The sequence below is a fragment of the Theropithecus gelada genome, chromosome 1 (genome assembly GCF_003255815.1).
Source record: "Theropithecus gelada isolate Dixy chromosome 1, Tgel_1.0, whole genome shotgun sequence".
In the NCBI taxonomy this organism is placed as follows: Eukaryota; Metazoa; Chordata; class Mammalia; order Primates; family Cercopithecidae; genus Theropithecus; species Theropithecus gelada.
Window position 1 is genome coordinate 84,501,046 of NC_037668.1, and position 15,260 is coordinate 84,516,305.

The following is a 15,260-nucleotide window of genomic DNA, read 5'->3' on the forward strand; positions in this document are numbered from 1 at the left end:
AATGGGGCTCATCATCCCTGCTGCACCAAGTCAGGGAGTGGGCGAGCTAAAACTGATGCCCGTGAAGCCGCCTATCACCTGGCACACAGTAGGCACTCAAGTGATTGCCGAAGCCGTGCCTAGCACCAAGCCCGGGGAGAGCACCTCCAGGAGAGAAGCAAGTGAAAAGGCCGGCTAGCCAGTCTGGCGAGCCTGGGCAGCAAAGGCGGAAGGGTTGGATGTTTACATACAGCCGCGGTAAGGCAGCTCGGCTCCAGGCAGGAGCCCGGCTCTCGGGGCGATCCATTTCGCTCGGATGGAGGGCGACCAGCTATACGCTGGCCCTAGAGCACGGCTCAACCAACTTCCCCTACGCTAAAAGGACTAACCCACACCTTCCGCGGGATTCCGCCCGGGCTTCCAACCTGGAGACGACTTTTATCGAGCTGGTTTAACAGTTGCCCACGAACGCTTAAGCATGCCCAGACCCACTCAAGTACAGGCCAGGAAGTCGGTGGGATCGGGGAGGGCGGGGGCTTCGGGCCCCGGCGGCGCGAAGGCTCCCCAGGAAGGCTGCGGGGGCCCCCCGGAGCTGACAGCGCGGCGCGGCGCGGCCCCGGGCTGGGCTGGGACGCGCGCCGAGGGCCGAGGGGCCGAGGGACAGCGGGGCTGGGCTCACCCATGAAGAGGCAGAAGAGGTCGAGGCAGATGAGCAGCACCCGCTTGCTGCCGCTCCTCCTCGGGTTGTTGTTGAGCGCCGGGCTGCCGCCGTTTTTGCTCTCCGGGACGATCGCTTTGTCGTACTTGTAGTTTTGCATGGCGCTGGCTGCGGCGCGAGCCTCCCGCCTCGCGAAGACGTCCCGCAATAGCAGCCACACACCCAGGCGCCCGAGTCGTCTCCTGGCCGAGGCTGCTGCGGAGAGTGGCCGGTTGGCCCCGGCTCCGGGCGCGGCGGCGAGAGTGCAGCCCGGGCTGCCTGCCTCCAACTGCAGAATGTGGTGTTTTCTGCTCCTCCTGCGCGCCTCTGCTTTCCTCTCTCAACCCCAAATCGTTCGAAAGTCCAAGGGGAAGAGAGCCAGATCCCGAGCAGAAACTTTTGCAGAGCTGCGCAGCTTGGGGCGCGCTGGGCTGGCGCGCGTCTGAGTGCGCGAGCGAGCGAGTGGGCAGCGCGGGCGCTCGGCCACCTTCCTCCGCAGCTGGTTCCTTAATGAATGGGAGCTGCGCTGAGTCCAGCAACTCCGGAGCGCCAGCCCCAACTCCAACTTTGCCTCCTCCTCCTCCTCCTCCTGCTCCTCCTGCTGTTGGTGCTGCTGCCGCGGCGGCTGCTGCTGTGATCGCCTGGGTTTGTTTTCTGCACTTCTATTTCACGAGGTCCTTTAAAAAGAGAAGACGTGGGGGGAGAGAGAAAGAGGGACCTCCTTACTTGGCTCGGATGGGATTCTGAAAGCACAGCCCCTTCCTTGAGCTGCCTAAGACGTAGGATAATTAAGGCCACATTTTCCCCCACCCCCTTCAAAAAAAAAAAAAAAAGTCCTAAAAGGAAAAGTTGCTCTCAAACCAGAGAAACCGGGAGCCCCTAGCGTTCAGAAACACCAAATTGTCACCAAAGAAAAAATATATACAAATAAAAAGAAACATTTTCTTGCTGGCCTTGGGTCAAGTAAAAGTTAGGGCTGTACGACGAAAATGCATTTTTCCTCCCTTACAAACGTGAGGCCTTCACGTCTTTGTTGTGACTTGAATTGTATTACCCTGAAAATATAATTTTTAAGGAAAACTAGTTTTTTGTTTGTTTGTTTAAGATCTTAACATCCAGCACCGGGTACTGTGCTAGATTTTGAGAATACTAAGATGAAAAAGACTGCACGACTGTGGAACCACATCTCCTGGATTTCAATCCTGTGACTCTGTGCCTCAGTTTCCCCATATGTAAATAGAGATAACTATTCCTTTTCATATAGAGTGGTTGTGAAGACTTAATTTGTTAGTCCGTGTAAGCTCCTAGAACAGTGCCCAGTACGTAGGAAGTGCTCTATGAGGGTTAGCCATTATCTTTTTTCTGGGTGAAGGAGTCAGGCCATCCAACCCCTCTCCTGGCCCCAAGAGTACTTGCACTATTATGGGGAATTCCAGGGCAGCCAAAATGCTCCCTGCTTGAGTTTCAGACAATCTAACACTTTTCCTTAGAGGCTGGCATCTTATTTTTAATTATTTTATGTGAGTTAATCTTTTTTCTAGAAAGAGAATAAACATTTCCAGGGCAAGGGCCTTCCCTTGTATCTTCTATAGTGCCTAGCATGGAGCTGGGCACAGTGGACAATAAATGGTTGTTTTCTACAGGTGGCTGTTTGTGTGCATCCAGAAATGGAAATATTTGTAGCTTTTTGATAGATTACACAAATCATGTTCTTTCTTACACTGACTTATTTTGGGTTTTGATAACTTTATATGCAGCCACTATCAACCCTTTCTGGTACAATTGCCCTTTCTGGTACAATCCTTTCACACTACACACCCCTGCTCTCCTACATGCTCTGCCTATAATGCATACCCTTTCCTCCTCTACTTAGGAAAGTGCTTCTCTTGCTTTAGTATCCTCTGAAATGTCACCTCTTCTCTGAGTACTTTCTTGACTCCTGCACAGAATTAACTTCACTTTGCTTATAACTGTTTTCTTTTCCCCCCTTAAGGTGGTGTCTCACTCTGTTGCCCAGGCTGGAGTGCAGTGGCACAATCTTGGCTCACTGCAATCTCCGCCTCCCGGGTTCAAGGGATTGTCCTGCCTCAGCCTCCTGAGTAGCTGACATTACAGGCACGCGCCACCACGCCCAGCTAGTTTTTGTGTTTTTAGTAGAGATGGGGTTTCACCATGTTGGTCAGGCTGGTTTCAAACTCCTGACTTCATGATCCGCCCGCCTTGACTTCCCAAAGTGCTGGGATTACAGGCCTGAGCCTACCTCGGCCTGATTTGGTGTTACAGATGGTTAAAAACTAGCAAGCTGTGTAGGTTATCCGCGCCACGGCATCTCTCTGGTACCTAGCACAGGATTTGCTGTGTACTGAATTAAGTTCAAGTTGGGACCAATTAGTAAGTGGGGCTTGCGAAGAAGGACAACATTGCTATCTTCTGGAAGTAAGAAGATCTGCCTCTCCCAAGAAGTTCTGGAGCTGAAGCATCCAACTGCAAATCAGACACAGCACTCTCAATTCAAATAGCACAGGTAAAAGCCAAGGTAGTTCAGAAGATAGATTCTTGAGGTAGCTTTTTATTGAGAAACACCTTCTCTTGAAATGTTAAAAGAGTGTAAACAAAACAAGGCCAGGTTCATAATTATTGACATTCAAGAGGAATTCAGGATTTCAGGGTCTTTGCCTACTCAACAGTCTTTGTAATTATAATTATCCTTGAAATTCTTAGTCACCAAACCATGCTTTTGGAATTCCAATCTAAAAGCAAGCTTTCTTGAAACTGCAGGCCTCTCTGATCTTTCCCTCCTTTGAGCTCTAAAAGACCTTGAGTAGACACTCAAGGTCTTATTCCACTGGACACGGCCCTGTCTGATTGCTTCACTTTGCAAATAATGAGATTACTTGCAAAGTGAAATAATACAGTGTCATGTGCAGTGGAATATAGTGGCTTGTCTTACTTGCAAGTGGTCATAATTTGTCCCTCAAAGATTGTTAGCTCCATGAGGGGAGAGACTTGACCTTGATACTGCAATAAATAAAGGTGAAATCCTAAGCCAAAGAAAGAAATAGTGACTACATGAATTTTATAGGTATCTCCCTGTATGTTTCCTGTCTGCTTTTCCTTATATGTGAAATGACTTGTATTAATTTAAGAATACACATATTTCTAAAAGTCAGACTGGCTGGGTGCAGTGGCTCATGCCCATAATCCTAGCTCTTTGGGAGGCCAAGACAGGCAGATCACTTGAGGCCAGGACTCCAAGACCAGCCTGGCAAACATGGTGAAACCCCATCTCTACTAAAAATACTGGTGTGGTGGTGCAGACCCATAGTCCCAGCTACTCTCTGAGGCTGAGACATGAGAATCGCTTTAACTGGGGAGGTGGATGTTGCAGTGAACCTAGATCATGCCACTGCACTCCAGTCTGAGCAACAGAGGGAGACTCCAAAAGCAGATAAAAGGGAAAATAAATGGATGTTTAAATAAGAGTTTTATATTTCCGTTTATAAGGCTCTGTGGGCTATTTTTCCATAACTAAAAGATCATAGTGTTCATTGATGTATGTAGTTCTATGCAAACAGGTATTATATTTGGATAGCTCTTCAAGGGATCGCTACAAATACTTGTTATTATAAAACTGATTTGAACAGCTAATAAAATATAGTGTCAATATCATTATTTGGATAATGGGAAATAAAACAACTAACCAGACATATAAATTTGAAGGCCTCTTTGCCTTAAATCCTAAAGTTGAATCATCTTACCAGCAAATAAAATGCAGCAAAACAGACTTGATAATTTAGAATGGTGTCATTTCAAGGTAATTAAGTAATTAGACTTTCTGGCAAACAAACTTACCAAAATTCACACATTAAAATGACATCCAGTTCATTAAATTGGTCTGTATAAAAACTATAACATCAGCGGGGATAAATGCCTTTTTAAGATTGACTTATTACGTGTGGCAACAACAGCACATCATTCTTATATAACTGATACCTCCTAACAGACTTAAATGGCTTTCATTTCTAAGATCTCTCTTTACCTCATAATTTTCTTTCTCTCTCTTTTTGACTCCTAATATTTAATAATTAATTATTTTTAGTTTTGAAAAGATATGAATTGGCTCTAGAAACATTTAAGAGGAAAGTAGAAATATTTAAGAGGAAAGTAGCTGAGTCCCTTTATATAAAATTGTATAGTCAAAAGGTAAGAGCCTAAGTTTCTTAAGCCATTGAAATTAAGAAGACATAGACGTTTTGGCTGAGAAGTGTCTATTTATCCAGATTCTTCCAAACTGTTACATTCATATTCCACCTCTGGTTTTTTACTAAACAAAAATTGCTAGTTTGCTGCTGTAAGTGTTGGATTTGATATCACGCATGCTTCCAGAGGACTGAATGGAAACATTTACAGTAATACTCCTGAGAAAAGGCAGGAAGGGGCAGGGGATTGGAAATCAGAAAACCTTGGTTCTGCTGTTTGACCTGAGGCAAACTGAATAACCTCCCTGAACCTCAGTTTCCTCAACTTTTAAATGGGACTGGCATTTTTCTCTAGTTCTGAGGATGGTTAAAAAGTATAAAATGAAATAGTACATTTGAAAATGCTTGATACACAATAGGCAATCAATAAATATTAGTTGAATGTTAATTTTTTTTTTCTTTGAGACAGAGTCTTGCTCTGTCATCCAGGCTGGAGTGCAGTGATGCGATCTTGGCTCGCAGCAGCCCTCCTTTGTTCAAGCGATTCTCATGCCACAGACACCCAAGTAGCTGGGATTACAGGCATGGCCACCAAGCCTGGCTAATTTTTGTATTTTTACTACAGACGGGGTTTTGCCATGTTGGCCAGGCTAGTCTTGAACACCTGGCCTCAAGTGGTCTGCCCACCTTGGTCTCCCAAAGCGCTGGGATTACAGGCGTGAACCACTGCGTCTGGCAAGTTGAATGTTAATATTTTCAATGAACACTTTATTTCTACAAAATACCTCATTTAAATACAGCTATTTAAAATGCATTTATGAAGTACCACCTTGAATATAACCACTTAATTGTAGTCATCTTTCCCTACATAAAATAACATCTTCAGCCTCTCAACTCCTGTCTTTTTAAAATATGCAATTTCTTGAGGTTTCAGAAAGTAATAATTCAAAATACTTATTTTCTTGAACGATTTACTTATACGTTGTTTCCTTCAGAACTGTTTGTGAAATCCAAGAAAAGCCATTTGCTTAAGCTAATAATCTTGTGAGAGTACAAGTGAAAGTACTTTCATTTTAAAAGCACTTTCACCTCTATTATCTTATTTTATCCTTACAACTCACTGAAGTAGGTGGAGTTGCTCTCATTAGTCCCATTTTACAGATGAGAAAACTGAGGCAAGCTCACTTAACTGGATAGAACTGGTTTTCCCCATAGGTAAAATGAAAATGATTCTAACATTAGCTCATGCAGGGTGAAGTGTATAATGCTTTACAGTTTATAATATTTATAATACAGTTATACTCCTTACAGTTTATAATGCCGTTTACATTTACTGATCTCGTTTCCGAATAGGTAAGGCGGATATTATTTTCCTTGTTTTAGAAATAAGGAAACTGAATCTTGGAAAGATAGGAGATTTGATTAAAGTTGGAGGTGAGAAGATTTCTAAAGAGCCACTAGATCCAGGTCTCTTAATTTCTAAACTAAAGGTTTTTTCTTTACCCCACAAGGTCTCACACTGAAAGGTGCTCGGAAATTTCTGCTGTTCAACACCGAATTCACAGAGTAACTTAGAGGGACTGAAGAATTAGCTTCATGTCTTTAGTAAAGAGACAGAGGGGAGGTTGTATTTTGTTTGTAATTTCTTACAGGCTTGGAAGGGAACAGCATTGTTGCACCGTGTGTCTTTGAAACAGCATTTGGCTTCATAATTTGTCAAGCAACTTTTTGTTACAGAAAGGGAGCTTTAAGGACACAAAATCGTAGTGGCACCGGAAAGCAGTCTTGGATTCATGTCAACATTTTTACCTTTTTACAAGTAGTAATCTTTCCTTAGCTAGAAATTAGAGCAGTTAGGAGGTAATCTTATGGTAATTCAAACAGTTAATGTTGTTCATTTAAAAAAAAAAAAAAAAAGTAGAATGGATGGAGGAACTTGCAAATAAAAATGCTTCAGAGAATTTCCAAAATTGGTCAAACTAGAGCATGGCTGATAACTTAAAAGGAGAGTGATGCTGCCATCTTGTGTCATTATAGGAAAGTGCCATGGCTCCCAAAGTGAAAATGGCATTAATTGGTGGATAGGGAATGATTGAAATGGGAATTAAGAACTTTTATAGCATACATAAAATAATAGCCAACAGTTATTCAGTTTTGACAATCCAGATATTGGTTATTCATTCAGTAGAAATTTATTGAGCATCTGGTATGTACCAAACACTCTTCTATAAGCTAGGGATATGGCAATGAATAAAACACAAAAATTCCTGTCCTCATTGAACCTTTAGGCTTTAATTATTTGATATGTGTTAACTCCTTTAATATTCCAAACATTCCTGTGAGGAAGATTTTTTCATTTTACAGGTGAGGCTACTGAGGCACAGGAAAGTTAAGTAACTTTAACTGCTAGGTGATAGAGCCTGGATTTGAACCCAGGCAGTCTGAGATAGGAGCCATCAAGTCTTTATTACTATTATTCTTAAATGATGATTTTTCTGGTGAATATTTAGAATTAGCCAGTTGGACTCAACTTAGATGATCCCAGTTTTCTTGGCCACATCCAAAACGTAAATCAGGAGGCAGTTGAACATATGCGTTCTCTCCACCAGGCCTGATCAGGGTGTTGACCTTGGCCACAGCAGTCATAAAGCTCTTTCATAGCCTATTTGATCTGGTGCTTGTTTGTTGACTTTGACATCCACAATGAACCCAAGTGTATCATTGTTTTCTTTTTTGTTTTTGCACATTACTTCCTTTATAGTTTATTATGAAGACTTTCAAATATACAGAAAAGTTGAAAATAATTTACCGTGAGCATTCATATGCCCACTCCCCAGAATGTGCCATTAATACTCTATTATTAATACTCCAGCCTGGGTGACAGAGCAAGACTCTGAATCTATCATTCTGTTATCCATCAATCCATCTCGATTGGGATGTTGTTTTTTGTCTTCTTCATAGCAGACTCAGTGGTCAGTGGAACTGATGAGGCAAAGTGAGTAAGCTTGTTTCTCCTGGGGGCGTTCATCCAAGGATATCTGGGCTGCTTCAAGAACCACAGTGCCTTGGGTCACTAGAAAGAGGGTGACATATGAATCTTTTTCTTGTGGCCAAAGCCTTTGCTTTGGCATCAGCTTCGGAGGGGCAAGACCTTCCTTCTTCATCTTCGGCACCATCTTGTGAAAAGGCTAAGACGTTAGTCATTAATCTATAGTGAATAAACTTTGTCTGTCTGAGGCAGCAGCCCCCAACCTTTTTGGCACCAGGGACTGGTTTTTTGGAAGGTAATTTTTCCATGGACCAGGGAGGGGGGTCGGCAGGGGTGGTTTCAGGATAATTCAAGCACATTATATTTATTGTGCACTTTATTTCTATTATTATTACATTGTAATACGTAATGAAATAATTATACAACTCACCATAATGTAGAGTCAGTGGGAGCCCTGAGTTTGTTTTCCTGTGACTAGACGGTCCCATTTGGGGATGACGGAAGACAGTGACAGATCATCGGGCATTAGATTCTCCTCCTTGTGAGCGCAGTTCACAGTAGGGTTTGGGCTGTTATGAGGATCTGATGCCATTGATGATCTGACAGATGGCAGAGCTCAGGCAGTAATGTGAGCCATGGGGAGCAGCTGTAAATACAGATGAAGCTTTGTTCGCTGGCTGGTGGCTCACCTCCTGCTATGCAGCCCAGTTCCTGACAGGCCACACACCACTACTGATCTGTGGCCTGGGGGTTGGGGATGCCTGGTCCAAAGCACAAAGGAAAAAAATTAGTGGTTTCTGAAGTGGTACTTTAATTGTGTTCATCTGGGAGGAAAGAGTGGAAGGTTGTTTGTGTGCATGTTGGGCACATATATATAAACATTTATGTGTATTCACTGAATTAAAATATATGTGTGTATATATGCTCACTATATATATGTGTATATTTATTCAATGTATATGTGTATTTACTTGCTCATTTAATCATTCATCAAATTTCATGATCACCTTTTCTACGCTAGGATTTATGCTAGGTGCTAGAGATAGTAAAATTAATGCTTATGGCTTTTTTCTTCAAATGACTAATTTTTAGAAAAACATGTGAACAGGGCCAGGCGCGGTGGCTCATGCCTGTAATCCCAGCACTTTGGGAGGCCAAAGCAGGTAGGCGAATCACGAGGTCAGGAGTTTGAGAACAGCGTGGCCAACATGGTGAAACCCCGTCTCTACGAAAAATACAAAAAATGTGTTGGGTGTGGTGGCAGGCACCTGTAATCCCAGCTACCTGGGAGGCTGAGGCAGGAGAATCGCTTGAACCCAGGAGGCGGAGGTTGCAGTGAACTGAGATCACACCACTGCACTCCAGCCCAGGGACAGTGCAAGACTCCGTCTCAAAAAAAAAAAAAAAAAAAAAAAAAGAAAGAAAAACATGTGAACAAATACTTGCAATATTATCATATTTCATTGTATAGTTTAAATTGTTTTCTTCAAAAAACTATAACTTTCTTCAGACACAAACCACACCATGGGCCTAACATGGTACATAATAAGGCTTCAAAAAGTAGTTCTTGAAAGAATGACTATAGGAAAGTCACAAGCGCAAGGTAAGGGTATCAGGGAAAGCTTCAATGAACAGATAAGTCATAGTTGCATAATAAAATTGAAAAAGATTTATAATAACTTAAGTACATACAAGCAAATGTGTGAAACCTCTATTTTACATTTTTCATAAAACTTAATCCCAGATGGATCATAGACATAAACATGAATAATAAAATGAAACTTCTAGAATAAGATGAAGGATAATATATTCGTGATTTTGGGATAGGCAAATATTTCTTAAATAGTTATAAAAAAGCACTGATGACAAAAGAAGAGACTAATAAACTGAAATTCATTAAAATTCATAATTTGTATTTATTAAATACACCTGAGCTGCCAAACTATGGACTATATATTAGTCTGTTCTCCCACTGCTATAAGGACATACCAAGACAGAGTAATTTACAAAGGAAAGAGGTTTAATTGACTCACAGTTCCACAGGGCTGGGGAGACCTCAGGAAACTTATAATCATGGCTTAAGGGGAAGCAAACACGTCCTTCTTCACATAGAGGCAGCAAGGAGAAGTATAGAGTGAGTGGTGGGGTGAAGCTCCTTATAAAACCATCAGACCTTGTGAGAACTAACTCACTATCATGAGAACAGGATGGAGGAAGCCACCTCCATGATTCAATTATCTCCACCTGGTACCTCCCATGACACATGGGGGTTATGGGAACTACAATTTGAAATAAGATTTGGGTGGGGACGTAGCCCAACCATATCAGACTATAAACTTAACCCAGGCTGTCAAGTGTCTTTGTACAATCTGTGAGCTAAGAATAATTATTAAATTTTGACATGGGTGAAAAATAATCAAAAAAAGAATGATAAAGTTTTAATGGAATACAGCCATGCTTATTCAGTAAACATATTGTCTGTAGCTGCTTTTGCACTAAATGGCATAGCTGAGTAGTTGCAAAAGAGACCACATGACCTGCAAAACCTAAAATATTTATTATTTGGCCCTTTACGAAAAAAGTTTACTGACCCCTAAAACATAAAATTAAGAAAATAAAAAGGTAAGCCACAGATTGGAACAATGCATGGCCAAAAAGGATATTCACTAAAAGGATGTATATCCAGAGTAAATAAAGAACTCCTACAAACCGATAAGAAAAAGACAGACAACCAAAAATGTGTTGTTGTTGTTTTCAAAAAAAGGGGGGGGCAAAATTCTTGAATAGGCAGTTAACAAAAGAGGATATACGAGTGACCAATACACATATGACAAAGTGCTCAACATCATTAGTCATTAGGGAAATGCAAAGTAAAACCACAATGAAATACCACTCCACACCGCTATATACCCATCAGAACGGCTAACATTTAGAAGCTTGACAATATCAAATGGTGAGGATATAGACCAACTGGAGAGTTCATTGGTATAGCTACTTTAGAAAAGTCTTGGGTAAAATCTACTAAAACTAAACCTATGTCTATTCGACGGCCCAACAATTCCACTTCTAGGGGTATGCCCATCAACAATGATGACATATGTCTACCACAAGACTTGTACAATAAGGTTCATGGCAGCTTTATTCATGACAACTCACAAATGGAAACAACACAAATTAGAATAAATGTATATCATACAGTGATACGCAGTGAAATACTATGCAGTACTGAAAAAAATAAACCACAGCCACACAAAAGAGCTTGGATGCATCTTTCAGACATATGTCAGGAAAAAAAAAAAGAAATTTACACAAGAGTGCATACTATATCACTTTAGAAGTTCACAAACAGGTAACTTGTCTATGGTGATAGAACTAGATAGAATAGTGGTCACCTTTGGGGAGGGAATTGTTAAGTGGGAAGAAGCCTTCTGAATGTTTGATTTGGATGATGGTTACACGGTTAAACAGATATGTAAAAACAGTGTGAGATGAATATGTGAACATAAAGCTTTTGTACCTATTGCACATATGTTATACTGCAACAAAGACTCAAACTGTCAAAAAGTAGAAAAAGTATAAATGAAAGTACGAATAAGGATGGTAACATAACTTAGCTGTGTATGGTATGAATGAGAAAAGGGATAAATAGAATAATTTCTTCAATTTTCCAAATTGTGAACATTGATTATATTTATCCATTTCCTGTTTGGCCAACAGAGAAATAATTAATTATTCTGAAATTTTAACCTACTAACTGCAGTTCCCAAACAAATGCCAACATGATTTTGCCCTTGAACCACATTAATGGCTGTGGTCACATGAACGTCTCTATCTCAGATAATTCTCAGTCATCTCCCTCACTTATGTCTGTATAGACACTCCAAGAAAGAGAGAGAGAGAGAGGGAGGAAAGGAAGGAGAGAGAGAGAGAAAAAAAAAAAGAAACAAGAAAAGAAAAAACATTTCTTGAAGACAACTTTTCAACTTAGAGAAAAAAGATGAGGAACGTGAGAAAGTCCATAACATGGACAAAGAAGAACTAAAACACCTTTATTAAGTGTAGTGGATTGAATGGTAGCCCCCCAGATGATATTTTCACATCCTAATGGCCAGAATCTGTGACTGTGATCTTATTTGGAAAGTTGCAGATGTAATTAAATTAAGGATTTTTTAAAGACAGAGGCTAGCTCTGATGCCTAGGCTGGAGTGCAGCGATGCTATCTTGGCTCACTGCAACTTCCGTCTCCCAGGTTCAAGCAATTCTTCTGCCTCAGCCTCCCGAGTTGCTGGGACTACAGGTTCGTGCCACTACGCCCAGCTAATTTTTTGTATTTTTAGTAGAGACGGGGTTTCACTGTGTTAGCCAGGATGGTCTGGATCTTCTGACCTTGTGATCCACCCGCCTCAGCCTCCCAAAGCGCTGGGATTATAGGCGTGAGCCCCCGCGCCCGGCTTAAGGATCTTTAGATGAGATCATCCTGAGGTGGACCCTAAATCCAAGGATAAGTGTCCTTATAAGAGACAGAAGAGAAGACATGGGCACACAGAGAAGGCCATGTAAAGACAGAGGCAGAGATTGGAGAGATGCAGCCAGAAATGCTGATACAACCCCCAGAAGCTGAAATTGGCAAGGAGTGGTCCCTTTCCAGAAGTTCCCTGAAGGAATGTGGCCCTGCTGGATTTTGGACTGCTGGCCTCCAGAACTGTAAGATAACATATTTCTGTTGCTATAATTTACCCAATTTGTGGTAATTTGTTACAGCAGCCCTAGAAACTAATACTAAGAGCATTATCTTCCTCAGCCCAGTGAAACTTCTCTATTTCTTTAAATTTTGGAGGATGGAAAAATGGGGTTCAGAATGACAGAGACATAATGAGCAGGGCCTTTGCACGAAATGTTCCCTCTGTTGGAGTACTCCCCTTCTTCAGACCTTTACTTTGCTCACCATGTCTGCATCTCCCCTGATGACCTTGCTTTATTTTTCTCCATAGAATTTTTCTGACGTTATACATTCTTCCTTCCTTCCTTCCTTCCTTCCTTCCTTCCTTCCTTCCTTCCTTNTACATTCTTCCTTCCTTCCTTCCTTCCTTCCTTCCTTCCTTCCTTCCTTCCTTCCTTCCTTCCTTCCTTCCTTCCTTCTTTCCTTTCTGCTTTTCTTCTTTTTTGAGACAAAGTTTCACTCTTATCACCCAGGCTAGAGTGCAATGCCACAATATCAGCTCACTGCAAACTCCACCTCCCTGGTTCAAGCCATTCTCCTGCCTCAGCCTCCGGAGTAGCTGGGATTACAGGCACACACCACCACGCCTGCTAATTTTTTTTGTATTTTTTAGTAGAAACGGGGTTTTGCCATGTTAGCCAGGCTGGTCTCAAACTCCTGATCTCAGGTGATCCGCCCGTCTTGGCCTCCCAAAGTGCTGGGATGACAGACGTGAGCCACCGCGCCTGGCCTGACACTGTATATTCTACTTGTTCATTTCTTTCCTGTCTTCCCCCACTATATTTCACGCTCCATTCAGCTAAGAACATTCGCCTTTTCCCCCCTTCTGTCTCCGTGATGCCTGCTGCTCAGTAAATATTTGTTGAATAAACTAGAAAATAAACAAATAAGCAAGTGAATGAATGAATGAAGGACCAGTGGGGATGGCACACACACAAAGGTCTCAGGCAGAGTGCATGATGCTTTTAGATACTGTTGAAGTCGTGTTGTCATTTGAGGAGGCCTGCTTCATTGTTATTCATTAGATAAAACACACAGCTGTGGGGTTCGTCTCATAACAGCCAATTTTCCAAAGCAGCCCCACTTTTCTCAGGAATTATACAGTCTGGTCCACTGTTCATATTTGCTGATTGCATTCTGTCTCCCCAACCTGGATTGTGCTTCCCCACTTAGACATTCTGCGGCAATGTTCATTGACCTTTATCTCCCATCTTAAACTGGTGGGCACACTAAGAAAACGTCTAGGTTAGCCTAGTCCAAATAAAAGGGGAAAGTTTAATTAAGACAAAATTCAGGTGAAAAAATGAGGAAGGAAACTTTAGTAACATTCTTTGAATATCTAATACCTGCTGGTTCCTTTCGTATGTATTATCTCATCTCTTTATGTCAACCCAGTGAGATAATAACATTAACTACCACTTATATCTGCTTACTAGGTGACAGCCCCAAGCACTTTGCATGCATTATCTAATGAGTATCTGATTTAACAACCCTATGAGATAGGTGCTATTATTATTCCCATTTTGGGATTAAGAAAATGAGACTTAAAGAGATAAAGTAACTTCTCCAAGATCATACAACTATAGTCATGGCAGAACCAGGATCCAAATGCAGGCGTTTGGAGGTCCAGAGTCTGTGCCTTAAACCAACAAGCTATAATAAGCCAGTGGATTATTAGTTGGCTACAGTAGTTTATGTTCACTCCATCTTACAGATGAAGGAATCATGAAAAATAATAATGGTTTTCAATGTCACATAGCTAGTAAATGGCAGAGCCAATATTTAAACCCAAGCTAAACCATATATCAAACTGTCGATGTATGTGTCTACCTGGTTATTTTCAAACGCATCTCAAGTTTAGCGAATCCAGAACTACGCCTAAAATGACTCTTCCCCAGGGTTTCTCAATCTAAGTAAGTGGGATCTCCATCTACTCATATCCTTCATGCCCTACATCCACTCAGTTTGCCAACTTTCATTGATTCTCTCTCCAAAATAGACACCAAAGTCCATCTCTTATATCTGCCTGTAATTCAACCATCCTTTCTTCCTAGTCCACTGCAACCACTTTTAATTGCTCTCCCGGTTTCTACACTTTCCTACTTCTAATTCTCCCCACACCAGCCAGACAGAATGATTTTTTTAATGGGAATTTGATTATGTCATTTGCTTGCTTAAATCCCTCTAAATCTTTCTTTTGGGACTTCTGATAAAATTTAAAATCCTCATACTATGGTCTTATTTAACTGCAGCTTATTTTCCAACTTGTTCATACACCTTAAGGATATTGGCCTTCTCTCTAATATCATAGGTACCATGATATCTATCAACTCATAGATATTAAGTTCCTTCCTAATATGGGACCTTAACATACACTGCCCCTTTTATTATGTTCTTTTCCTCCTTTCTATTACCTAACTCTCTTTTTTAAAAAAACAGATTTATGGCAATGTAATATAGAAATGTAATTCACATACCATAACACACACCCATTTATAGTACACCGTGCAGTGGTTTTAGTATATTCACAGAGACCCGTAACATCACCACAATCCATTTTAGAACATTTTTATCATCCCTAAAAGAAACCCCGTACCAATTAGCAGTCACTCCCTGTTTCCTCCAACTCCTCTAGCCCTAAGTAGTTCCTAATCTACTTTATGTCTCCATAGATTT

The 15,260-nt window shown here is 41.5% G+C and overlaps 1 protein-coding gene across 2 annotated transcripts in view; it reads right to left on the minus strand.

Annotated features, from left to right (window-relative positions):
* The window catches only part of PLPP3 (phospholipid phosphatase 3), a 148,537-nt gene that overhangs the window by 83,491 nt on the left and 49,786 nt on the right, over positions 1–15,260 (minus strand). Inside the window, exon 3 of one of the 2 annotated variants that reach the window (XM_025380806.1) lies at positions 659–1,353. In XM_025380806.1, the coding sequence (XP_025236591.1) occupies positions 659–797 (139 nt within the window). In that variant the 5' untranslated portion in view covers positions 798–1,353. Of the gene's footprint in view, positions 1–658; positions 1,750–15,260 lie in introns of those variants that run through there. The other variant, XM_025380800.1, reaches the window with a different exon arrangement.